The following is a 26109-nucleotide window of genomic DNA, read 5'->3' as shown; positions in this document are numbered from 1 at the left end:
TTGTGTCCTTGCTCCGCTTCTTTCGCATTTCAGTTCATTTCTAGCCTTAATTATGTGCGGCACTGAGCAAACAACAAATGCACAGGCGCCTGGCCACACATGCATGCCCCTGCCATGCACAGCACATGCAGCTCTCAGTTAATTGCTCATGCCACTCGGAGCTCTGCGCCACTTGACCGACCTGCCACTGCAGGGCAGCCTGCGCCGCCTGCCCCTTCCTTCTGGTCCTCAGTTGGTCTTAGGCCAACTAGGTCTGACACTATTTAAACTAAACGCTCACCTAAACTTAAAATCATATTCAGCCCAGAGAAAAGAGAATGTTGTTGCCCTGGTGCCCTGCGGCCAGAATTTCGTTATTTAACAGCCAAGCAACGGCCTTTGTCTGCGCTTGACCCTCTGTCACAATCCGCAGTTCTGTTTCTCCCTCTGCAAGTCCCTAGTCCCTATTTACTTGTGCCTTTTCGTTGGTCCGACTGGGTCTTCCACTTCCACTGTCTCTGGCTCTGTTGCTATTGCACAATGCTGTGGAAAAGGCTAGCTTTGATGTCCTCTTATCAGTTCATCGCCCTGGATTCTGTCGTGCTCGAAAATCAGTCGAAAAGGGTTCTCTCATTGCTGCCGAGGTTAAGTCCTTTCAGAGATGAAGAGATAGTTTCCCTTTGCCAGATTCACATGGAAAGAAGGGATAGCTCGAAATGGAAAAGCTTGCACAGTGAAATCTCTCGGGGGATGGAGAGAGATACCTAAATAGTACAGAACTTGTCCCTTTATGTACTATTTAATCAATTAATTAACATTTGATCGGTTCTATTTTTTTAACAAAATGTGATGAATACAATTTAAATTGGTATATCCAGTAGAGTATTTAATATAAGTATGGATGACTAAATAGAGTCATATGACCTCTTGCTGTGCATTCCAAAAATGACCTTCTAGGATTTGAGGTTGAACCCTTTGCCTGAATGTGGTTTCAGTGTTGGCACGAGGAATTTCTCATGAAAATTGTTGGAAATGTGCATTCCTGGAGCTCTTTTTGCAATGGTTACTGCTGTCGATTTACTAGGGGCAAACAATGCAGGTAATAATGAGAGCCCGGGCCAACGGCAGGGACAGCTACCGCGACGGAGACTCATGCCACCCAAAAATGCCATTTCCTGCTACTTAATTTCCGTTTCAAGTGAATTTCCTTGCTGCTAATTTCGTTGCCCACACACACACAATAATAAGTACACACTGACTTGGGCAGCAAAACACGTGCTGAAATGGAAACTGGGCCACACGGATGCGGACACGGACTGCCTCTGCCTCTTCGTCCAGTGATTTTCGTCGGTTTGCCATTTGCTTAGCGCATAGTTTTCTTTGCCTGAAAACAAAGCAGAGCCCGAAACAAAGCGAAAACTTTAATATCCGTGCTCAATGGCACAACAGCAACAAGCTATACGGCGGACAATGCTCACTTCAATGTCTATTGATGGGCCACGTGTGTGTGTTGCCCACACCTTCCCATCTGCCTCTCTTTTACTCTGCCTATGTCTATCTACATATGTATATACATACGAGTATATCTCCCTCTTGCTTTCTGTGTGTGTGTGTGGTTTCGTTTATGCGCAGAAATGAACACAGTTCACGAGTCCATGGATTTGGATGGGCAACTGTAGCTGCTTCCCCAAATAGGATTTAAATCAAAAATGCAGTTGCAATGCAATCGAAATAATTATATTTAATTAAAAGCGAATCTTCTGCTAGCTTGTTCCGTTGTATCAAAGTGATACCCATCTGTTTCGTATACGTATTTTTAGAATTTCAACCTTGAAGTGCGCATAAACAGAAGAATTTTGGGCTAGGATTGTGTTTCTGCCTCCGCTTGGGCGCATGTTAAGCCATTGTGAGCCTTGCCAGCACGCTTTTAACCCGAAATTCAACGAGTTAGCGTCTTAGACAAAACTTTTTTAACTGAGCAGCAGCATAAAAGCTCCTCGGCCATTACTATCATTCACAGAAGTAGCAGCAGCACCAGCAACAACAATAAGTGACTGCTATTATGGTGGCTTATTCGGGTCTGGGCCTGGATCCTGGTCCAAGACCCTGGCCTGGCCTGGTGCTGGCCCTGGTTCTGCTTCTGTGTCTGTGTGTTTGCTGGCATTTTTATTTGCAGGGCAAGGGTTTACGGAAAATGTGCATTGAGCGTTTGTTTCTCTATCTCTGGGAAGTGAGTTTGGGGGTCCAGAGTCTGCTTTTGTGCGCATTGTTTGTGGCTCATTGTCTTGCCACTGGTTGCAGTTTATACTCGGTGCTCTGTACTCCTTGTCCTTGTTCTTATCCCATACATTTCGTATGTATGCTTGCTGCATGCAGCATTTAGTATCTGCGGTTAGCATTCCGACTGCTGCTTGTCTCTGTTCAGGTTCAGACCGACCTCAAGGAGCAGGGATGTTTGCCCAGCACCGTTCCGGGAAGCTGGCTGCCTACCGATCCAGAGCTACCGAGCTAATGTGAAATATGCATGCTTAATTGTAATTCTAAATCCGAAACCACGGCACATTAGTCGCCCCATGCCCGGTCTGTGGCAGTCACTGTTGCAAATTAACATCAATAATAAATTTCGATTTGCAGCAATTACGATGGGTCTCTTGGTAATGGGATGGTGGCCATGGGAGTTGCCTTATCAACGATAAACATAGTGGTGAACGATGCAGTTGGCATCGGCCACAGCTCCTCCCATTTATTTGTAAAAATAAGCATATATGTATGTACATATGTACATACATAAATATATATATTTATATGGCAGCCACATTGATTGATTTATTATGTATTTATGGGCGTATCTGTGGGGAGTGGGTGGGTGTGTGCTGCTCGATGGGAAAGCGTTTCGAAAATTATTCCGCTCGCATTATATTCGATTGAAGTGCGAATACTGTTGCTAAATGTTTATACGAATATTTCCACGCAGGGCTATTTAGAAAAAATTAATGTTTACGGTAATCCCGATGCCATAAACGTCACATGTATGCCACCCCCAAAGGCCACGGCGGCCCCAACCGCAGCGGTAAGTCATGCTTTACCCCGGCTCTAAAGCCACAGAATCAACCGAATGAAATGATTTGGATTTAAATTAATTAATGAATAGCCAGGCAACTCATCTTATCATATCAGATAAATTACATTTAAATTGCATTATGTCTACAGCAGTGAGAGAAGATTTGCATTGAATTTGGGCATATTTATCGAGAATACTAAAAACAATGTGTAATCATATACACTTCTATGGCATGTCCGTTAGGCGGACTAAAATCAAAATTGTGCATTACACAGAGTGTCAGTCAGAATATGGAAATAGGAGTAGTTCAAACAATGCACCCCTCCGATTACAATTGAGATATGGTATTACCATCATTAGCAGACAAACACCATAAATTAGACATAATAGCACATTTCATATCTTAGAAATGAACAGAACGTAAATGAAGTAGCTTAATGCTTTGCATTCTCCCATTCTGTCATCCTTTTATTCATTTATTTTATTTAAAAGTTAATCAATATCGCGTTTCCCTCTTAGATTTTCGTTATATTTTGTACTTATTACTTATTATTTTGACTTTATTTTATATTTATTTCTTTAAATTGTTATTTTTATTTTGAAGGATCTAGATTCTTTCTTCGAAGATGGATCTGGAGCGGTATGTTTTCCACAACGAACATTTGGTTTTTCCTACCATAGTTTTAACTTTTCTCCCTCCCCACTTTTTTCTTTCTCTTTTTTTCTGGTCCTAAGGGTGAACCCTTCGAAGAGTCTACGGAACTGAATATTTTGAGCGATGAGTTTTGGTCCTCCGCTGATGAGGTTAGTTTGTGGTGTGTGGCTAAATAAAAGGAATACAAAAAGAGTTAATTAAAATAGAGCAATTGTCAGTGTAATATTGAATAGAAATGCATTTTCAGTGGCATTATTTTGGTATTGCTATTGACAGTGCTCTTGAAAGAGCCATACAACTGGCCAGCATTGGTCAGCGTGGGTCAACACTGTGGTCGACTGTTGACTGCACTTTACATAAGTAAATATTTATATTTAGTTATACATATGTTAATTTCGCTCTGGCTTGTTGCCAGGCCCAGCGGTGGAGTCGGATCGGGCAAATCGACCGATGCAACAACTACTCACATTTGCACTTACGTCTTAATGAGTTTTCAATAAGCAAACGATATTTGTTTTCCCGTCTCTGTCCACAGGCAACGGACATCTTCGACGCCAGTGGCATGCAGCCCCCAGGACAGACGCAGTACACTCACGAGCGACGTAAGTGCAGGGCCAGATTCCTTCTGGATCCCAATTAGGAGATATGTTAATGCAGCTTGCACACTTCCACGCTTTAATCCTTGCAGCATATCGCGGCATCAAGGGCGAGAAGGGTGAGCGCGGGCCAAAGGGCGACAGTATACGTGGCCCCCCAGGACCACCGGGCCCCCCTGGGCCCAAAGGCGAAGCGGCTGCCTATCCACCCTTTGTGGAGACAACGAGTGCTGGGGCTGTGAGTATTAAAATATTACAATTGGGAAATATTTGCCGTTGGCATGTCCCTGGTAATGTGATCTCAACGAAAATCTCTTTCTCTCTTTTTCAGAAATACACTGGCGAATGTACATGTAATGCGTCTGATATCCTAGAAGCCATCAAGGACAACGAGTCGTTGCGGGAAACGTTGCGCGGTGCGCCCGGTGCGCAGGGCAAGGACGGGAAGCCAGGCACCCCTGGTCACACCGTAAGTACAGCCGCAGAGGCGTCACTTTCTGCCTTATCCGTGGGCACATCTCTTTTTCATCCCCATCTCCCCGACGGAGCCCGCCCATAGTCTATGTGTATGTAGGCCAATTTCGAGCTACAACGGGTTGCCTAAAAGCCAATACTTGACATGAATCTAACACATTTTCAATTTCATTACACACATCGTCTAATCTTCAAGAGTCAGAGTGGCTGATGGCTGGCCGGACCCCAGGGGGCTCCATGTTTTCCTATGTCAAACATCATAATTTGCACTGTGCAACTGCGTGGAGTGGAGATATGTTTGGTGTTTGGTTGAGTGTGCCTGTTCGTGTAACCGGAAATGGAAAAAACGTTACCGCACACACTCACGCAGAGATAGGGAGAAACACACACACCTCCCTCTCTTAGAGAACGAGAGAGATGAGAAGAAAGCGAGAAAATGGGAAAGCGACAACCTAACGAAACGAAAATTTCTTTATGCGCCAACTCACGCTTAAACACTTATCCACTCTCCGGGTGCTACTCGTTATATTATCTCATCAACTGAGAACGTCTTTGGCAACCATAAGAGTTCCGTACGTCCGCACAAAGGGACTCTATGGCTGTGTCTATGGTAGCGTGGGAGTATGCCTGAACTACACTCGACTGTACTTTCCATTTACTACATGTGATGTGCACACTTACTTTCACTCCCACCACCATACCTCTTTCTCTTTCTCCCATCTGTCTGTGAGTGTGGGTTTGGGTCAAAGGCAAAGTCCACACTGTTACAAAAAGATGACTGCCTGGCCTCTGCCTCTGCCCCCAGCAAGAACACTTTGCTCCACTCTCCTCTTGAGTCCACTCCACTCACTTAAGTGCTTATCACGCAACAGAACCAAAGTTTTAGAAGCTATCCGAAAATGTAGAAGCGCACAAAATGTTGAATTCATGTCCATTACTCTGAGAATTATTCAAAAAGTGAAAAGAATCCAAAGACAAAGTGCTCACCCATTTCTTTCCACCATCCACTCTGAACTCTACAATCTGAAACGGTCTGTCCTCATTTGGGCCACTCTAGCAACCTGTGGAACGCAGCCTCTTCAATACACTGCAATACATCAAAAGGAAAGCGGTATGCCAGCCAGACATTCTGCGGTCCATCGCAAGCAGCTAACTGCTAGGGAAATATGCCAATCTATGCCTCTGCGTATATCCCAACCACAGGGAATGTACTATGCTGACCCACCCATCCATAGACGTTGTCCCATGTTTATTCGAACCCAACCCTGTCCCAAAGGCTTCGCTCGCTGAGAAATATGGCCAGCTGGCGCGCATACCGGAAATTCCTGCGACAACATTGTTGCCCCACTGCTAATCCCTTTACTAATAGCAATTAATTTAAAAGACGAAGATAAGCAACAGCTACAACACAACATCGGGAACGACAAGAACGACAAGAACGGCAGGAACTGGAGCACGGACCGAGGCACGCAAATGGCTCACAGCGTGACCATTTTGCATAAGATTAAGAACATTCGGAGACACATTTTTTGTGTACCCATCCATGTCGCTATTGGAATGCCTACCAAGTCGCAGACCAGGCCGCAGACCAGGACGGGCGCAGCGGCTGTCGAGGGCCCGCGTAGATTAATGAGCTCGGACTGAATCGCAACGATTATGTAAATCGACCACACAGCCAGTTAAAGCACGATCCCCGCCCTGGCCCACACGAATCTCTCGAAAAGCTTGTAGCCACCAGACCCTTTAGAAACTGCAGATGTAGATACGTAGAATTTTAGCACTAAGGACGTAGGACACGTTATATGCACGCCCACTAATGTGATTTATTTTACTGTCGCTGCCGGCGACATTCTCCTTCTCCTTTGCACGTCTCTCTTTTCTTCTGCTCGTTTCCGCTCGTTTATCCAGGGAGCCACCGGCGTGCCTGGAGCTCGAGGCGCCCGGGGTGCAGAAGGTGCCCAGGGGCAGAAGGGCGAGCCAGGCGTCGATGGTCTGCCAGGAGTCGCCGGTCCGCCGGGGCCAGCAGGCCCGCCTGGTTTGCCCGAGAACTACGATGTAAGTATCCTTCAAGATATGACCTATTTCAATTTCTGTACAGATTGTGAATACACTAATATTTTAATTACAATGGGTGTTTCATGTGGAGCTACAAATTCAGAGTTAATTATACATATATTGAAATGAATAATATAAAATGATCTTTGTCCTATTCTCCGGTAAACGTTGATATAGCTCTACTCTACTCATCAGAGTACCACAGTAAAATCTTAACCAAATTTTGATTAGAGTATACTCTTCAGTGAATTAGTATCATTTTTTGTATACGAATTTATAATGAACCCAATGAAATACCCACAGACTTTGGCTATAACAAAGTTGTAAGTCTCTGTACGTTTTTAATCTAGGATTAATAATTATAAGCCATCAATAATACCGTGGTAATATTGTAAAGTTATAATTGAATATGTGAATTTAAAGAGTTTTAAATTGTATAAAAATTGCCAGGGTATTCGTATTTCGGTTCACCGAAATTATTATTTAGTTTTTGTTCTGACTCAAAATTGCACCTTTTACACTGGGCAAACTGAGGCGCGTTCGTTAATGCAGCTGGTTGGTGTTCAGGTCCAGGCACCCATCAGTCTTCTTTCTGGCCTCCGTCTGTTTACAATCACGCACATCTTTATGAATTGGCACGGCTCTCGGCTGGGTCTGGGGCGCAGTAAACGTCCGTCGTGTTTTACAAGCCACACAATTTGCCTAAACTAATTTCCTTCCTGGCGAGCAGAGCAACTGTGAAAAATTACCACTCGGATTGGGCGCAGACCTTCTCCATTCCGGGCATGGCGTCACGCCAGTCCTTGCGAAGCGAGCAAGGAGCTGCGAGCACGTTCTGGCGCTTTCAGTGTCGTTGTCGCTGGCACCGCTGCCACAAATGGTCTATCTCTGCTAATAATCTTAAAACCGCAAAGGTTATACCACAACAACATCAACATTTTCTTTTCGAAATACGAAATGCCTGAAACATAAGCATCTTGAGCACGCGAGTCAAAGTCAAGCCTAGCCCTAGCCCTAGCCCAAGCCCACGGGCTTCTTTCAGGTACAATTCCGGGGCCCCGCATGTCGATGCCGCTGCCAGAGTTCCAGCTTGTGGCAATTACCGTTATCAGCGCACGGCGCGCGGTTCACGCGGTTAAATGCGGTAACACGCACACAGATACTGGCACCCACTCACTCACTCACCCACACATCACTACTGGCATCCTGGCATCCTGGCATGCTGACACCCTGTCCCTAACGCCGTATCGCCGCCATTCTTAACCCTTTCATGCAAGAGTGAAACTTTTCTTTCTGCCGCCCGGCTTTATCGCCGCACTTCAACGCCGTATGTTTGCCGTATATTCTCCGCCCCACCGTCTAAGTGGAGAGAGTGTTCTGTGGGAGTCACGAGGAGACTGGGCCGCAATCATTATCGCACTGTTACGTTTATGAAAGTGTCAAGCTACTTGTGGTCGACGGAGCGGCAGTAAAAATCAGACAGTGGGCTCTAGACTCGACTCTCGACTGTCGGTTGGAGTCTGACGGCTCTCCCATTGTTTAATGTCGGAGGGCTTATCATCATTATCATCGCGGCAGAGCCGGCCTTTGGTGGCGATGCTTAAAAGCTTTTCGCTTTCCTCTGTTGTTGCTCGTGTAGGGTGTAGTACCCCTTGCTCCTGGGGTAAGCGGTGGCTGAAGGCTCGCCAACAAAGAAACTCGATTTTTTTTCCAACCATGGATTTGGCCTTGTGGATATGAGTATATGTACACGAGTATGTGTGTACCAGAATAATGGATCAGAAAATTGAAAAAAATACCATATGAATGACACCGTTCGAATGTATGCGTCAATGATTGTAGGGTAGAAAGCTAGCCGACTTTCGCGTGGAGCTCTTAAGAGTTTCAATCGCTACATTTGGGGACTTTGTGACTCAAATGCTTTTATGTTTATTGGAACAACTTTTGATTGTTGACACGACAATGACAACGTCTCAGACGTTTGATATTTTATTTAAAAATCTTATCGTATCTATTTATATCTACATATTTATATGTATCCCAAGTTGTGCCTTGTCCAGTTGAAGGTGCAGTTTTGATGGGCATTCGTTTGTCCCAAGTCATTTTTGTTTCATTCTTTTCGCCATCGAAGTGAATTCATCTAATAATACGCTTTAATTTCACGCCCATTGCTCTATAATCGTATATTTTAAACGTAAATCGTGTCGAAAATTATGTATTCTTATAACAATCAACACATAAATAACAGATAAATTGGAATCCTACCAGGACTTTCAAGGTACAACCATTTTAACAATTCCATTTTATGTTCAAACAACTAAAACGACTAAGAAAAAAAAAGATAAATTTGTTGTATATATGAGAAAAAAAAGGCAAAAGGTCGGTTCATCCGGGTAAGCAATGGCCACAACACTTAATGGACTAGAACCACTTGGCATCATTAGCCCCGCCCCCTAATCTGGGAGAAGATCATTAATCAAATTTCCGCCGCAGATACACCTCCATACGGCCATATCTGTATGTTGGTGTGTCTGCGGCATGTGCCCCTCATCAAAAGGGGCCGCCTGCTGCTGCTGCTGGTTAAAAAATGTGGGGCCCAGAATACATGTATCGAAAATAAATTGTACAACAAGCAAATATTTAACAAATTACTATGCCTGCCCTCTCTCCACCACCCCACGAAAACACACACATACACGCACACATACACACAGGAGTCCTTAATGGTCAACTCGATGGGCACATTCCGGGGCACGACGCAGCCTGGACCCAAAGGTGTGTCTGGCGAGAAAGGTGAAGCGGGCCAGAAGGGCGAACGCGGCGATCCGGTAAGTCAGAGGGCATGTCTAATAAATGGCCCAAGTATTCCCCGTCCACACCTACCTAGTCACCTACCCAGTATCCCTTGGCGCACGTGTGTGGGTGTACGAGCATACACCTACAAACATACATATATATAATATATTATAAAGTGTGCTGGCGCCCACACGATTGTTGTTTCAAATATATAATAATTTCTGCCCTATTGACTGCTCAATTGATTTTGAGGCTCATCAAAAGGGCAATCAGAGCAGGAGGTCGTTTGCTGTTCCTGGTCAAACGAGCAAATGGTTTGGGAATATTTTCTACTTGTATGTGTCATATTAGTGCGCCCGTCCGTCCCATGGGGTATACTTAAGAAAACGCTGGTACGTACATACATAAATACATATGTACTTCTTTATGGGTTTGAACCGCCTACCGAAAGTAGTTCTTAAACATTTGCGTGAACAAAACCTCATCTTAGAAACAAATGTTATAAATACTTGTTAGCCAAATGAATAGCCTGATATTAACCCTTAAGAGGCGACAACTCCTTAAGTACTTCCCTGATTCCAAGCTAAATTGTTGCCAATTTGATAAACAGTCAAATAAATGTATGTATTTCGGAGCATGGGGCACACGCCTTCCAGCTCGATCCAGCTGGGCACCAGCTTCCCCCTTTTTCATATTTATGGCATCGCAGTCATTTGTGCGGTCGTCCAGCAGGAAATGCCCAATTTGGAACATAAATTTCTATCAGCAACCAGTCCCGAAATGCGTCACTTGAGACGCTGCCAATATCTGATGATTCCTGCTCCGGTCGCCGGTTGCCGGTCGCTCCTGCGAAGGCAATTTAGGTGCGTTTATAGCTCATTTGATTTTCAGTGGATACGATCGCTGGGGTGCCATGTGGACTAGTTTATGTATGGTCATACGGGCACGTCACACACTGGATACTGGATACAGACTGGTTCGGTCTAAATACAGCTGGAGAGCAGCCAGCAGTGAGCTTTAACCATTTCATTTCTTTTCAGTTCTTGTTGGCATTATTTTCATAATAAGTTTTGGCCATTTGGGGAGCTCATCCTGCTTAGGCGGCGCTTACTTCCCTGTCATTACCCTGTACGCCATTTAGCAGCTTAGTTGGGGTGGCTTTGCACCCTCAGATATTGTTGCAGACGTCCTTCTATGCGGACCCTCGCTCTATCCCTCGTTAGCGTGGGGCGAGCATGCTCGTATTTCTTTTATGTGCAACTTCAAAACTTAAATCTGGCAATAGGGCTTGCATAATGTGTTTGTTGGTCTGTTGGTCTGTTGGTCTGGTTTTTACTTGGTGGCCTGTCGGACGGTTTCCGGTGTCGCAGATTACTCTTCGAAATCGGATGCAGCACACCTCCTACCGCTGATCCATTCAATTTGGAGCCTCCAGAGACTTATACGACCTTTGATACGTGTAATGTATGCATGTATGTGCTGCTTGTGGCAAAAGAGACTTACACCATACTTCGGCTCGGGTCAAGGTCTCTCTTAAGTAGTTTCCACATTGTGGCCACACCCGGAATTAATCGTGCGTGAAATAAAAAGAAATTATGCAAAAAGCTCCTCCTCCTGCTTCGGTGAAAGCACATTATGTAAAAATCGATTCGGATTTTATGATAAATTTACGCCCAATTTGTAGGGGGAGGCCCGTTCCGTTCTCCCTTAGATATCCCGCTTCGTTATTGCATTACAATTTCGGAAAACTAATATGGAAATTAGCATTTTAAACGTATGAATACACGCACAATTAGGTTCATTTCATTAAACCTAAAAAAGAGACACTTCCCCCATTTCCAGCGCTCTCTCAAGGTCTTCTAAAGACAGCCTCCGGAGCATTCGCGCGCACTTTGCTAAGGCGAATTACACACAGATACATGTGTGCTTGTATGCGTGGCTTATTAATTATTCATTAGTTGGTATTAAGTTGGCGGTACGGAGCAGGGCTTGGGGCATGGTGGAGGGTGGCGGTGGGTCAAACCGAACGGAAACCAGGAGCCGGATCATCCACAAGCTTGAGCCTCCTGCGAGCTCTCTCCACAACCCAATGTTGGGGAAGGGAAGGCTCGTGCAAATTTATGGCGAACCATTTAAGGCGCTGATGATGTGGAAGACGACGCTGGGGATGAATCGAGTCGGCGCACCCGCTGGGTAGAGTGTGTGTGGAGGGGGCTGGGGATGCAAACTTCCACAAAGGCGGAGGAGACGACCCAAAAGGAATATGGTTTTTGTGTTTTCGGGCTTGTCACCGAGCTGTGGTGCATACATTCGGGCGCATAAATTTCCCCAAACGGTGCGTGTATGGGTGCGGGATTTCGGAATTGATTTGATTTCAAAATGAGTTTGAATTGAATTGTTTCTGTCGTCGACAGAACGTTTGGAATTGAGTTTTACGGCCAAATTAGGCGAGGGAGGCTGTACTGTACCCGAGACCCGAGACCCCAGTCCTCGTCCCACTCACAAACTGATCCCCATTCCCCTTGGGCCACATGTAGCGTATATGTAAGCCCGTAAATCATTTCACACACTTGCTTTCTTTCCGGACCCGCCTTCTGTCAGGGTCACAAAGGTACGCACGGGTCCAACGGCGCAAAGGGGGAGCCCGGCGAGCCTGGCACCCCCGGGTTGCCCGGTCTCCCTGGACAGGCTGGCCAGCCGGGTGGACTCGAGGGCCTCTCCGCCAACGGAACCAAGGGCGAGAAGGGCGAGAAGGGAATGCGCGGGCGGCGCGGAGGCACCGGCTCCACTGGACCGATTGGGCCGCCTGGGAAACCTGGAGCAGTGGGCGATATTGGACACTCGGTAAGCACTGTACTGGAGAATAGCTACTTGTAACTTTTTCCTGCATATTCATGAGGCTGACCAACTTTCACATGCTTTCACCCTTTTGGGCCCTTCTGTTGTTGTTGCTGTTGCTGCTGTTGCTGGAAGAGGGAGTTCAGAAACAAACAGGAAGACAATCGGGGCCGACTAAGAGATTGGCCCCGGAAACAAACAGGGACTGAGGAAGATGCAAAAACGAAAGCGAAATAAACTCAAACGAAAAGTATTTTAAGTGCATTTTCATCACGGTTATTCAGAACGCGGCAGTCAGTGCACGATTCCGATTGCAGTTTATCCAGAAATTCCGCCATTACTCCGCAATAACAACACTAAGCAGCAGCAAGAACAGTGGCAACAACAGCAGTGGCTGGTACTGGCAATAACAACTACGCCACGTATACTGCCATGGCATTGGCAACAAAGAGTAACTTTCCTTTTTGGCCGTTTGTGAGTCAGTGAGTCGAGAGGCAGGCGCGCGTGTGCCTCTCTGTGGCAACTGGCATCGCTTACCGCTCCGAATCAGAGTCAAGCTACGTATTTACATGGACTGCAGCTTCGGAGTGCAGTGGCGTGGTGGCCAAAAGAAAACTTTGGCTCCATTGCCGGAACGGGAAAACAAAAGCGTTGCGACTAGAAAATTGTTGCACTCCAAACGGCAAAAGTTTGGTAATTTTCGCTGGCCATAGTTCAACTGGTCCTGGTGTGCCAGGCCGGGCCAGGCGTGTGCTCTTACCGTCAGTTGCCAGAGCCACTGCCTTTGCATCTCCTCCTCGTTTGCAACAGACATTACGTTTGTGCGGACGTTGCTGCCAACGATCTTATAATTTCACTCGAACTTTCCCACTTACGGCAAGTCGAATGTGATTTTTGTTTGCTACGTGCTCGCACAGCATGTATTGTACGTCCGTATATGTACGTATTTTTGGCACAGTAATTTGCAGTCATTTTAATAATTGCACGTATCTAATGAACTAAAATAAGTCAAAGACGCATCAAAGTTTGAGGTACCCTTTGGGAATCTACAAAGTCAAAGAACTGACATCCTTTAGAGTCTTTACTTATAATCTCCCTATTTAATCGATTCACAGGGCCGACCTGGCATGACAGGACCAAAGGGTGAGATGGGACCAAAGGGTCCCAAAGGAGATTCTGGCGGCCGCGAAGGGGTAAGTGTGCACAAGCATCCCTTTTGGCTTTTGGGGGCAATGGTGATCGATCACCAAAATGACATTGTTTTCGCAGCCCAAAGGTGAGAAGGGTGACACTGGCCAGGATGGACGTGATGGACTGCCAGGACCTCCAGGACTACCCGCCTCGAGCGGCGGTGACGGAGACAGCAGTGGCGTCCAGTACATACCAATGGCTGGGCCACCTGGGCCCCCGGGACCCCCTGGCTTGCCGGGGCTGTCGATATCAGGCCCCAAGGGAGAGCCCGGCGTGGATTCGCGAAGCTTCTTTGGCGACGCCTCATACTACGGGCGACCAGGTGAGTGGGCCCCGCCCCGAAGGTGTCGGACCAGGTTGTAAATATGTCCAGTGGCAGAATATTTAAGTGCCTGTAGTTGTGCCTTGATAAATCATACAATATCTGTACATAACTAGCATTCTCCAAGCCCGAATCAAACCAAATCAAATCAAACCAACTCATTTGTATCGTACTCGTCATCAAGGTGCGCGCTCATCTTTAGACGAACTCAAAGCACTGCGAGAGCTGCAAGACCTTCGCGATCGTCCCGACGGCACAGCCGGTAAACGAACCCCCTAAATCTCAACTCCATCCACAATAGCTGTAGCTACAGTTTGGCCTTTGAATGCCCGTATCATTTGAATGTACTCGTAGCATGACTTTTCATTCCGACCACACCTCTCTCACTTTACTCCCGGAATGCCCCAATACCCACTCGTATTGTACACATATTGCATGGAGCGCGCTGCTTCCCATATTTGCACATCATGATTAACTAATTTAGCCCGTTCATAGAGTACAACATGTAATACTTTGCGTATTCGAGTATTTTAACACCGTCATAAGTTCTTCCCCGGAAAACACATGAATCATGAGCCACCTACATTATTTTGTTTACTTGTAGCCCAGAATTTAAATGTGTCGGTCTTATTTTGCTTGCCTTTTTTATGTGGAGTTGTTGGAGAAACTGAGAATTACCAAGCCAAAACTCCTTAAATCATATGTATCATCTCTTTTCTATTTATTTGGCATTAAAATATTGGCATGTTTAAATTCTTTGTATTTAAAATCATTGTAATCACGGATGCATAATCGCCTTAAAAGTTTAAATTAATATGAGGAGGCTATTTGGTTGTTATTTACCATTTTGAATTCTTTTCAAATTTAAACAAATAAGCATTTTCCAATTGTCGTTATTTTCTTATCTTTTATATTATTTATTTTATTTGTGCTTGGCATAATACATTTAGATTGCTTAAGCTACTGCAGCTATGTATGTACATATGTATGTAGCACTCAGAAAAAAATATTGAATGTTGTTCAGAGCCCATTAGTGCTTCATTATAATGCATATTTCATCTTTGTAGAGGCTCCTCGTCAGCCGGGACACTCACATAAACACGAAGAAGCCTTGGGGCCTGCAGTAGGCGAGGAACCATACTTTTCGGCCTCATCGTCGAACATAAACATGAAGATTGTGCCAGGCGCAGTCACATTCCAGAATATCGATGAAATGACAAAGGTGGGTCGGTCGTATAACCGCCCTTGGATAAATTTGGAATCTATAATTTACTTCGAAACGCTTTAAATACTCGTGCTCCTATCTTCTGCAGAAATCGGCACTCAACCCGCCTGGAACCCTGGCCTACATCACCGAGGAGGAGGCGCTTCTTGTGCGCGTCAACAAGGGATGGCAATACATTGCGGTGAGTCCTGGTTTTGGATTGGGATTTGGATCGGCGTTTGGGTTTGGTTTTGACGACTGGATCCAAGAAGGGAGCTGGATTTGATTTCTGCCTCCTAAGCAAACAGACTAAAAGCGAGCTGAGCATGCTGGCGGGGGTTATTATTTTTAGAGCCGCCTCCGAGCGGCTGAGTGATGTTCCATTATGGCCATATGGCCCCGACCCGAAGACAAAGCCGAATAAAATGCATATCAAAATAGAAGAGAAGACCCACAGAACCAGCACCAGCACCAGCCCCTGTCCCCGTTCTTATTTATTTATTTATTTTTCTTGCCTGCCATAAAATAAGGCTTGTTTGGCATTGCCCTTGTATCGACTCGACTCAACTCGACTCGTTTTTTATTTGCACATTAAATGTTGCAAGCGTACGGACTGATTGCCCCATGGATTCGCAACCGTCGCACATATGTATGTACATATGTATGTATGTATGTATGTGTGTACGAGTATGGTATGTGCGTATCCTGGCGTGTCTGGGTGCGTGTGGCCCGTTATTCAATTATATTGGCTTGAACTTGGCTTTTTACTTGTCCCAGTTAACGGATGCAAGAACATCCACAGAATCGAGGGGAGTTGCTGAGGAAATATGTCATGTGGCAGGCAATTCGACGACACACAGGCTCACACCTCATCCAGCAGGTTTCAAACATTTATTGACGAAATATAAAACATGCATCCAGCGATCAGGAGGGACCCACATTGGAGTCATAAATTGCCACTGCAGATTACAAATAATATTAAATGAAAATCGAGGGTTTTATTATCGTTTGTTGGATACCCAGGATAGGACCCTACTCCCTTAATTCGCCAGAGCCACCTGCCAATTAAGTTTCCCTGTCGCCAAAACAGGTCCTGGCCAAGGTTAGAGGCAACTTGCTCCCTCTTGCCACTGGCCACTGGCCACTGGCCGCTGGAAACTAGACCTTGCTCCATGGCAATTTGCCACGCTCAGAATTTGTGAAGGATTCTCAAATTACACGCAAAATTGCTCGATTTCCCAGAAGCTTGTTAAACGTTAAAGTGGCCACAATTTCAGCTGCTTGCTTCTTTATTGAAATCAAAAATCTGAGAACGGAAAATGGAAAATGTAAGAAAAAACTAGTGCCTGCTTTTTTGCACAAAATGCAAAATATTCTCGGAATTGGGTATAAAAAAAAATATAATAAAAAGGAAAAAGAAAACTGCTTAAGATTCGATTTCCGCTTCCGTCAATGCAAGGCACAAAAGCCTTCACAGCGGGGCCGACGCATAGAGCTGGTCCTGGCAAACTGTGCCTGGCATGTGCATAAGGCGGCCCCGAATGAAACTGAAATCTCTTGCCTTTGACGGCAAGCAGCATTTAAATACTTTTGACAACAAAAACCCCAACACAGGACCATGAACTGTCAGGGCGCTGGGTACTCACTTACTCATCCTCGTACTCCTACTCCTACTTGTAATATGCCAAAATCGACCGGGGGCAAAACCCCTTTGTTGCCCTACTAACTGGCATTTGCATTTCGGATCCGTCTGGGCCCTACACCCAGTTGTCTACACCCAGTTGTCTCGTACTTTCTTGTAGCCGAGGCGGCAGCCTAATTAGATTTCAGTACACGAGTCGACTACTTAAAGTTCAAAATAGTAATTAAAACTTTTGTCAGACGACGTTGACGACGACGACATCGGTGGCTGCGACAACGCCAGAGCCAGACTTGGACAGAGCATTATGGCACAACATTCAGGAGGATGGCAGTCGAAAATTTGACCTTAATTCCGTACAAAAAGCGCGCGGAAGCCTGGTGCTGTTTGCTTCATATTTCCCTACACGTAATGCAAATATTTGAGCAAAAGTTTCAATACAAGAGCGCTGATTTCATCACATAATGGCGCGATTCTTGGGCTCTTTGCCCCCTTTCCTTGCTGAAATATTAACTGATGTCGGTTCCTGTGCGGAGGGATACTTTTGGGAAGCTCTTGTTTTATTAATTACAAATTCGTCAAACGCTTGTTTGTCTGGTTGCCTTTTAATTACGTTTACACATTTAATTCCCGTTGTCTCTTCCATTTTCTTGCATGCAGCTTGGAACCCTTGTGCCGATCGCCACGCCCGCGCCGCCCACCACGGTGGCGCCATCGATGCGCTTCGACCTGCAATCGAAAAACCTGCTGAACAGTCCACCTCCCCCGCTCAACACGCCCACGGTGAGTGCCCTCCATTATATGTACCAACAATATACATACATATTTATGCATTTATGTATGTACATACTCGTATTTATGTATATTTAACATTCTGTCACATCGGATAATGACATTGATGCAGAGAACAATTGAGTAGTTCTTGAAATATGATTGTAAAGCCAGAGTTCCATCTGTGATTCCCTTTTGAATTGTATATTCCTATTTGTATATCATTCGAGGAAAGAGCGAGAGAGTTAATTGTACTCGACTTTGCCACGTTGAGATATGAATATTTCATGAATCCACACTTCACGCGGTTTAAGGCCAAGTAAAGACTTGGACCTATTGATATGTCTGCATAAATGTCGTTAGTCCGCTGAGGTCTCTAACAATAACTTGGATTGAGAAACTTTAACTGACGAGTCCGAACTATCCATGATTTTGTATAAGAAAGGCAAAAGAATTTTTCCTAAACTCATAAACTCATAATTAATGCGCAGTCGAAGAAATGCGAGTCGAAGCAGTATTGTTAATAAACCCTACTAAAAGCTATCTATAATTAATTGTCGTTGAATGCAGTTTACCACCGCGCCCGAATACGAAACGGTAATTAAATCCATAATATGGCATACCATACAGTATCGTAGCGTAGAGTGAAAGTAACAAAAACCAATTCGAAAAACTCGAAATATTGTAAAATTAACGCATCTCCTGCACACACACATGAACACAATCGTTGAATAAATAATTTGATTTTGTTTGCTGGTCAATGAAAATATTTCTAATTAGCGAAATTGCATTTTGAGTTCTGTTGCACACGGAACAATTGGTGTAGTTTGATTTTCTGCTTTTGTCTCTCACACTCTCTCTGTGTTTTTCGCCCAACCGCCCATTGGTGGTTTTTGTGTTCTCATTCGACCAATCCAATGGAGACTGAGACTGTCTTTTATTCGTATTGAAACACGTTTTATATGTACCTGTATGTGATGGTTTGCTTTTTTACTAGACGCTTCTTGATTGCATTTTTTGTCATTTGTTTTTGGTAATCCTTGAAGCTCTTATGAAAGCACAGATGTTGAGGACTCAACTCCTCCTCTGTTTTTCTTGGTGATTGAATACAAAACGTTCATTATCATTCATGAATTCTCTATTAAATTGAACATATTTTTGCCCCATTCTGCCCGCTGCGTCTTCAAACAAAATTAACGGGGACTACCAACGAAATGCCTTAAAATATGAAAATAAAATCACATTTCTAGTGGTATCCGCGAATGGTGAGTCCTGAATTTCAGTTACGTAAGAATCGACCTTGTGCTCCTGTCTTTATGAGTGTTCCCACCAATCCAATCCAATCCAATCTAAGGAAGTTTCGGTTTAATAATTTTCTCTATCCCGTGTTCCCATTACCCCCGCCCGCTTGCAGGCAATTACTTGAAACATTTTACTCTACATTCCATCCACTTATCGTTTTTCCAAGGCATTTTTTAGCCGGAGACTTTTGTTGTTCAAACAATTTCTGGCTATTAAATTCTGTATTAATTAGATCTTAAATTTCTTGACTTGACATAAATTCCGCATTAATTTGCTGACATATTTTACCATCTTCGTTGGAACAGCTCCGCGTGGCTGCACTGAACGAGCCCTCCGTCGGCGACCTGCAGGGAATACGCGGCGCGGACTTTGCCTGCTACCGGCAGGGAAGACGAGCCGGCCTGCTGGGCACCTTCAAGGCGTTCCTCTCCTCGAGGTGAGTAGCGCGTCTTATCGCGAGTGTGTCTTATCTTCTTCCAGATTTGTTCGCGTTTTAGCCGTGTTTTCATGCTTAGTTTTGGCTCTGGCATTAATCCCCCTCGCTATCCGAGCGCAAAGCCGTGCAACCGTTTTCGGCATTGCCTATACGCCACGTTGCTGAGCCGACACTCGGGAAACTCATTAGTTGGCTCATAATCTTGATTTCTGGGCGAGAGCCAAGGGGAACAGGGCTCAAAATATGAACAAAAGCTTCTGAAAACAATTTCGTGCAATTTATTTACACAGCGCCTGCTGAATGGGAAGTACGAGTACTCCGGTAGGCTAGCAGCGGCTAAATATATGAGGGAAAACACGAATAAATAAGCGAATATAGGTGGTGCGGGAAACGCACGTAGCAAAGCACCTGCCACCCCCAGGTTTCTTTTGATGGCCATTTGTTTGCTCGCATGTAATTGCCGCTCGTATGATGGCCATAATCTGATCCTTGTAGTACTAGCACATAAATGAAACGAGGAAATTCGCCCACAGGGTACAGAACCTGGACTCCATTGTCCGTCCTGCTGACCGGGACCTGCCCGTGGTGAACACGCGCGGCGATGTGCTCTTCAACTCGTGGAAGGGCATCTTCAACGGACAGGGCGGCTTCTTCTCCCAGGCGCCACGCATCTACAGCTTCAGCGGCAAGAATGTGATGACGGATCCGCTATGGTAAGGCTGCTTTCTATCAATCTATCAAAGAAGCTGCTCACATTCTCTCTAACTTCAGGCCCTTGAAGATGGTCTGGCATGGATCGCTGCCGAATGGAGAGCGCTCCATGGACACATACTGCGATGCATGGCATTCGAGTGCCCACGACAAGAGTGGGTACGCCAGCGATCTCGCGGGTCATAAGCTGCTCGAGCAGAAGCGACAGCCCTGCGATGGCAAGTTGATTGTGCTCTGCGTAGAGGCCCTCTCTCAGGATCGGAAGCGGAAGAAGCGGGACGCCATTGACAGGTAGTTACACGTGTACGGTTTGGCATTATTGATTTGGCATTAACGCTTTATGGCCCGCCCAAACTTTGCTCATTATCCCCGTCCCCATCCCCATTCCCCTTGCCACAGTCACAGTCGCGGTCCCAGTCGCAGCCAAAATCGGGAGTTCCGTACAGCAGACGAGTATGCAGCGCATTTGGACGATTTACTGCTGTAAGCGGGATGGTCCCATGGAAGAACAATAACAGAACAAACCATTCTCATACATAAAAGAGGAACCAGAACCAGAACAAGAACAAGAACAAGGCAAATCACGGACACTGGCACAGACACACCACACCCACATTAAATGTAAACGTAAATCATGGCCATGCATATAATCAGCGAATTCCAAACAGAAACCAAAAAGAGAATACTCAGACGACAGATGGAGAATAGGATGCATATAAGTACATACAATACAATATATTACCGTACACACATAAATACTTGTCGTAGGTAATACCTAATATACATATGTATGTACATGTATTTTGAAGTACGATACATACCACACAAACATACATACATATATCAGAGATATATACATACATATATGTGTATATACACATACATATATAAAATGTACTTTATGTTCAGGACAAGGCAACAACAATTTTTGTACAAGCAGGAAATCGTATTTTTAGTTTGTAATTTGTAATTTGTAACCTAATGTTAGCCCTAACTTAATAGTGTAATTTTTGTAATTACTTAAGTTCGTTCACAGAGCAAGAGCAGGGCATCTGAATCACTGGATTCACTGGCATCACTACCAAGTCGGAACAGCCCAGAGGCCTGCAGGACCTGGGCATACGCATTACTGGCCAAATTAGTCTCTTACTTAGAGTGCACCCGGGTGACATCAAATACTTCATATCCCATATCCCACATGACTCTGTATATGCGTGTATAAATGTGTATTTTTACCACAAGACTTCTAAGTGTGTGTAATTATAAGGAACCGAAGAAAGGAAGAAACAATAAGAAATCGTTTTTAAACTATCGCATGCATCCCACTCTAGCCTGTCTATAAGAACTTACATAGGATATACATACATACACTTACAACTACTACTACGTATGTTTTATGAACGTTTTGTATGTATACAGAGTCCTTCGTCGGTCAGAGAGAGATTTTCTACAGTGTAGTGCGCAATTCAAACAAATACTCAAAATCCGAGTTCGGATCAAACTTTGGTACGCATCCGACGGTAAAAGTAAATTAAATAATATAGTCACATCCCGGCACACCCACACACCCACACACAAAAGCATGCATATATGCGCAATTGTGTCATGTGTGTAATATTCGTAATTATTTAAATTCGAATACGGATACTTAACTAAACTCTAATTATAGTTAGTTACATAATTTCTTTTTGCATTTAATCAATGCATTTCCAACTAAAACATTGTAATGTAATTAAATGTAATTGTAACGACAGTTAAGGTATTAATTTAAACAAGAAACAACAAAGGCAGAATACAAACGGACGAATAGATGGCATGGAGTCAGCCAGAAGACGGCATTATAGTTATATATATATATTTAGTGAAATCAAAACTGAAGTGTAGAAGAAAAACGAGAACAGAACCCTCTAGTCGTAAGTCTAAACTATAATAAATTATGATGAAGTGAAAAGAGCATAACATAATATTGATAAAATAACTTAAATAAATAATACGAAATAATAAAAACTAAACTATCGAATACACTGAAATTGGAGAGTAATTGTAATTAATTGGAGATTAGAGAGTATTCAGATTAACAATTTATTGGGTTTAAACTTTCTCTTAAACGCCAAGCGATAAGTAGAAGAAACATTGTTTTTTTTTTGTGTTAACACTCCACAAGCAAGAACTGGTAAACTGATTTATTGAATGGTAAGGATAAATACATATGTACATACATATATGTATGTATATATGTATTCAAGTATTTGTAGTATGTCAATGAAATATTAATGTTTATAAACATTTATTTATGTGTATGCAAACGTGGATAGAAGGGAGCTGAACACTTCTGGCATATAAACAAGTCCCCTTGGAACGAGACTCAATTGCAGTCTATATTCATCGACAAATATTTTATGTGGCTCATACATTTTTCACTAAATAAAAGAATATTACGAATTCATCTACGGGGCGAGAATGCCAAGAAATTACTTTGATCAATATTTTTCATTTCACTTGAAATCAATTTCCATTTCCAAACTTAAATGCCACACACCGGGCACAAAACCAAAGAAAATGCTGTCCCATTCCCCTAAAAATAAACGGGAGTATAACAGTGTACCTGTACCTGCATTTGTAGCCACATCGATGTTTGTCTGAGCAGCACGTTTGATAACCAATTTAAATAATTTTTCACTTGAATTAAAGCAAAAGATTTCAAACAAAAAGAGCCACGCGGCCCTCGATACTCTGTGGAGCCATTGATGCTATATGAATTTCAATGGCAAAGCAGCACATAGTTTCGTTTGGTGGAGGGGTAGATTCCCTGTGTCCGGATTTGGTTGTTGCCACAGCGGTGAAACAGATACCGATGCCTATAAAGATACAAATACAAATACATATACATACATACATATATTCATCTTCATATACTTATGCACAAGGCCAGGGCAGAGCGCTGAGCCGTAGATGCGACTGTCAGCCAGGCCTGTCAGAAGCCAGCAAATAAGCAAACAAGCCAGGAAGCCGGAGAGTGCCAACAGTTGCGATTGGTCTTGGGATTGGCACTGGGATTGGGACTGGCAGAAGCCACAGTATTAGCCGGCAGAGGACCGGTTGGGGAGGGGAGAGTCTGGCAGGCGGATGCGTCCGCACTTAGGCACAAAGCAATCAAACCAGATGAGCGGGATGAAATTTTAATTTAATGAATGAATACGAAAATGTTGTATTAGTTGATTAGCTGTGAGGCCAGAGAGTCGTAGAAAGAGAGTCCGTGGTAAGCTCATCCATAGGCACCATCGAATAACTGGAATTTTCAATTATAAACCGTGCTGGAGGAAGTCTCCGGGTGGTCTCCGGGCAAGCAAACTTTTAAATTCCGTGTGCGGCTGACAATGTCATTCATCATAACACATTTAGCCGTGAGCTTATTTAATTCCACTTTTGTGCCCAAGCGAATTTACAAGTTTTCCGAGCTTGTTTTCCCCGCTCCACCGTTTCCCCTCCAATTCCATGTGCTTTTTTTATTGAAAGCAGAGCACAAAACAACCGCTCAACAACCAACTTTCTCCCAGCAAGCCACAGAACTTACGCATCCAGCATCCGTAACAAGTTCTACACACACTCGCCCACGAAAACACACACACACGTACTTACATATGTCACGGATAAAAACAATTTATCATTTAGCTTATCAAGACGAGCGGCCTAGCGTCCATTATTCTGCGGACGCAACGCAGAGAATTGTTTTTTGATGATAGCCCCAAGCCCCTTAGCCTCATAGCCCCCATTGCCCCCATAGACCCTGTACTCGAGGAGCAGGGTAAGCAAAAAAAGCAAATGTCTGAGAAATGATTATGGTTCTGTGCGTATGTGATTTACAATCTATCACAGCTATTGGGGTTTCGAATTACCCAAAATTATGAATGGGTTCCAATCAAAATAAAATACTCGCAGGAGTTCAATGTGCTTCATATTCCTATGATGAGTGGGATGAAGAGGGAGCCTGCATAGGCTCCTGGGCCTCTGAAAATAACTGTACTTGCTGCTCATGCAGTTTAAGAGGCTTGTAGATGGTTTGAAGTTCCAAAGAATCAGAGTTTATGTGGGAGTATATGCTACAATAAATTAATCTTACGATTTCATATATTTCTATGCATTGCGTAACTAACTAATGGCTGTCAACAGCCAAACGGCAAGTAAGTCTCGCAATTACAGCGGACAAATATCAGGTACATACATAAACGAGTATGGAGAAATAGGAAAAAAGAGAGAGACTTCAGGGCTGGGCCGCTCAACGTGTAACTAAAAACCAACAATTATGCATGCCAAAACCGCAGAAACCAATGCAACGCCCACAGCCCTAGCGACGTCAACACGGCAGCGACAGCGGATCGGAATTTGCATAACTTTGTATGAGATTCTCCAGCGCAGAGCGGCAACGGCGAGCCACAATATCGTTCCTACATGCATGCCGCTCACACACACATACGACTATACACCCATTCCAACCCATCCCAGACAATGTCAGTGAGCCGTCAACATTTCAACTTGTCATGCGAGCAGTCAGTGCACAGCCACTGCAGTGCACTATGGGGAATTTTACCACCCTTTTGTGGCAGAAATTAATAACTTCCAAGCCAAATAAGATTTATTTTTTCAGTTTTTTTTAAGTTAGTGGAATAGGTGAGAGGAAGGCATTTTGAATACATGGACTAAAGAGAACGCCTTTTCTTCAGTATAAAATCATATTTTTATTTTATTTTTAAATTGTTTCAAACAAAAAACGAGTAAGAACTTTTGAGAGAAGCTTCGTACTCGTAACAAGTTTTATACCCGGTACTCAGTCAGTGTACCTTAGTGGTTTTTCTCGCATTTTAAATTTTTCTACATTCGTCATCTACATCTACATCACTTCTCCCGCCAACACACACTTTTAGCTTACCACTCTCCCCCGGTGACGAACACTGCATGAGGCAGAGTGTTCGAGCGAGAAAGAATGAGCAACAAAAGACAAGCATAAGCAAAGCTGCTGGACAGGGACGGATGTAGCCACTGCAAATTAATTTTCTCATTCTTTCTATATTAATGATACAATCTAATCACAATTCGGTGATCGAATAAATATGGTCAAAATCTTCAACCACACAAAAAAAAAAAAACGAGAAGGGACGTGTGAGACACTTCTTACGCGTCACAACTTTTATACCCGGCACGGAGTACCACATCTGCCCTTTAGCGGTTATTTGTAAAATTTTATATTTTTTCTTCATCTGTCATCTACATCAACAACACTGCTCACGCCAACACGCTCCTTTAGCTCGCCACCCTCCCCTATAGACACACACTTCAGAGCGGCAGAGGCAGAGGCAGAGACGTGTCAGGGGCAGAGGCCATAAACAGCGCTGAAGCGGAGTATGAATGCAGCGGGACGGGGTGGGTTTGGCCACTGCAAATTAATTTCTTCATTGTGGCTATAATAATAATCCAATCGTATCCCAATTTGGTGATCTGATAGATATGGTCATTCCCTACGGAATAGCGTTTTTAGTTTTCAGCTATCTTCAAAATTGTAGATTTGGGAGGTTTTCGACCTTTTGCGGAGCCGGAAGGGGGCGTGGCTCATTTTTGAAATACACTTGTAACAGTGTGAGCATACAGAAGTCTGGATGCAAAATTTGGTGGCTCTAGCTCTTATAGTCTCTGAGTACTAGGCGCTCATCAGGACGGACAGACGGACAGACAGACAGACAGACATAGACTCGGCTATTGATGCTGATCAAGAATATATGTATATACTTTATGGGGTCGGAAACGTTTCCTTCTGTGCGTTACATACAACCGTTATTCGCACAAATACAATATACCCTATTTACTCTTCGAGTACCGGGTATAATTATCATTAAGCCCCAATTCCATAAACAATAGTTTGGTTCGAAGCGGAAAAATGGTCAGGGTAGTGTAATTTTCGCTTGTTCATGGCAAACAGTTGAGTTTAATAGATGTTATCTATACAGTGGTGCGAGTTGTGTCAGTAAAATATAAGACTGGCGTTATTCTTCTTCATATATCGGTTAAAAAAATATTATTTGATCGA

The 26109-nt window shown here is 44.1% G+C and overlaps 1 protein-coding gene across 19 annotated transcripts in view; it reads left to right on the top strand.

Moving 5' to 3' along the window:
- Positions 1-20841, top strand: part of LOC117894937 (collagen alpha-1(XV) chain) — a 38955-nt gene extending 18114 nt beyond the window's left edge. Inside the window, exons 3-23 of one of the 19 annotated variants that reach the window (XM_034802240.1) lie at positions 2954-3049; positions 3645-3680; positions 3776-3844; positions 4231-4297; positions 4384-4529; positions 4623-4760; positions 6674-6820; positions 9535-9648; positions 12218-12460; positions 13570-13647; positions 13724-13967; positions 14152-14229; positions 15035-15189; positions 15281-15373; positions 17471-17593; positions 18152-18178; positions 18832-18846; positions 19189-19319; positions 19853-20032; positions 20091-20321; positions 20424-20841. In XM_034802240.1, coding sequence (XP_034658131.1) covers positions 2954-3049; positions 3645-3680; positions 3776-3844; positions 4231-4297; positions 4384-4529; positions 4623-4760; positions 6674-6820; positions 9535-9648; positions 12218-12460; positions 13570-13647; positions 13724-13967; positions 14152-14229; positions 15035-15189; positions 15281-15373; positions 17471-17593; positions 18152-18178; positions 18832-18846; positions 19189-19319; positions 19853-20032; positions 20091-20321; positions 20424-20517 — 2505 coding nt within the window. In that variant the 3' untranslated portion in view covers positions 20518-20841. The remainder of the gene's footprint in view (positions 1-2953; positions 3050-3644; positions 3681-3775; positions 3845-4230; positions 4298-4383; positions 4530-4622; positions 4761-6673; positions 6821-9534; positions 9649-12217; positions 12461-13569; positions 13648-13723; positions 13968-14151; positions 14230-15034; positions 15190-15280; positions 15374-17470; positions 17594-18151; positions 18179-18831; positions 18847-19188; positions 19320-19852; positions 20033-20090; positions 20322-20423) is intronic. The other 18 variants (XM_034802242.1, XM_034802243.1, XM_034802247.1 and 15 more) reach the window with 18 other exon arrangements.
- Positions 20842-26109: the final 5268 nt, after the last annotated feature.

The sequence above is a fragment of the Drosophila subobscura genome, chromosome J (assembly GCF_008121235.1).
Source record: "Drosophila subobscura isolate 14011-0131.10 chromosome J, UCBerk_Dsub_1.0, whole genome shotgun sequence".
In the NCBI taxonomy this organism is placed as follows: domain Eukaryota; kingdom Metazoa; phylum Arthropoda; class Insecta; order Diptera; family Drosophilidae; genus Drosophila; species Drosophila subobscura.
This window is presented reverse-complemented; position numbering and strand designations above follow the sequence as displayed.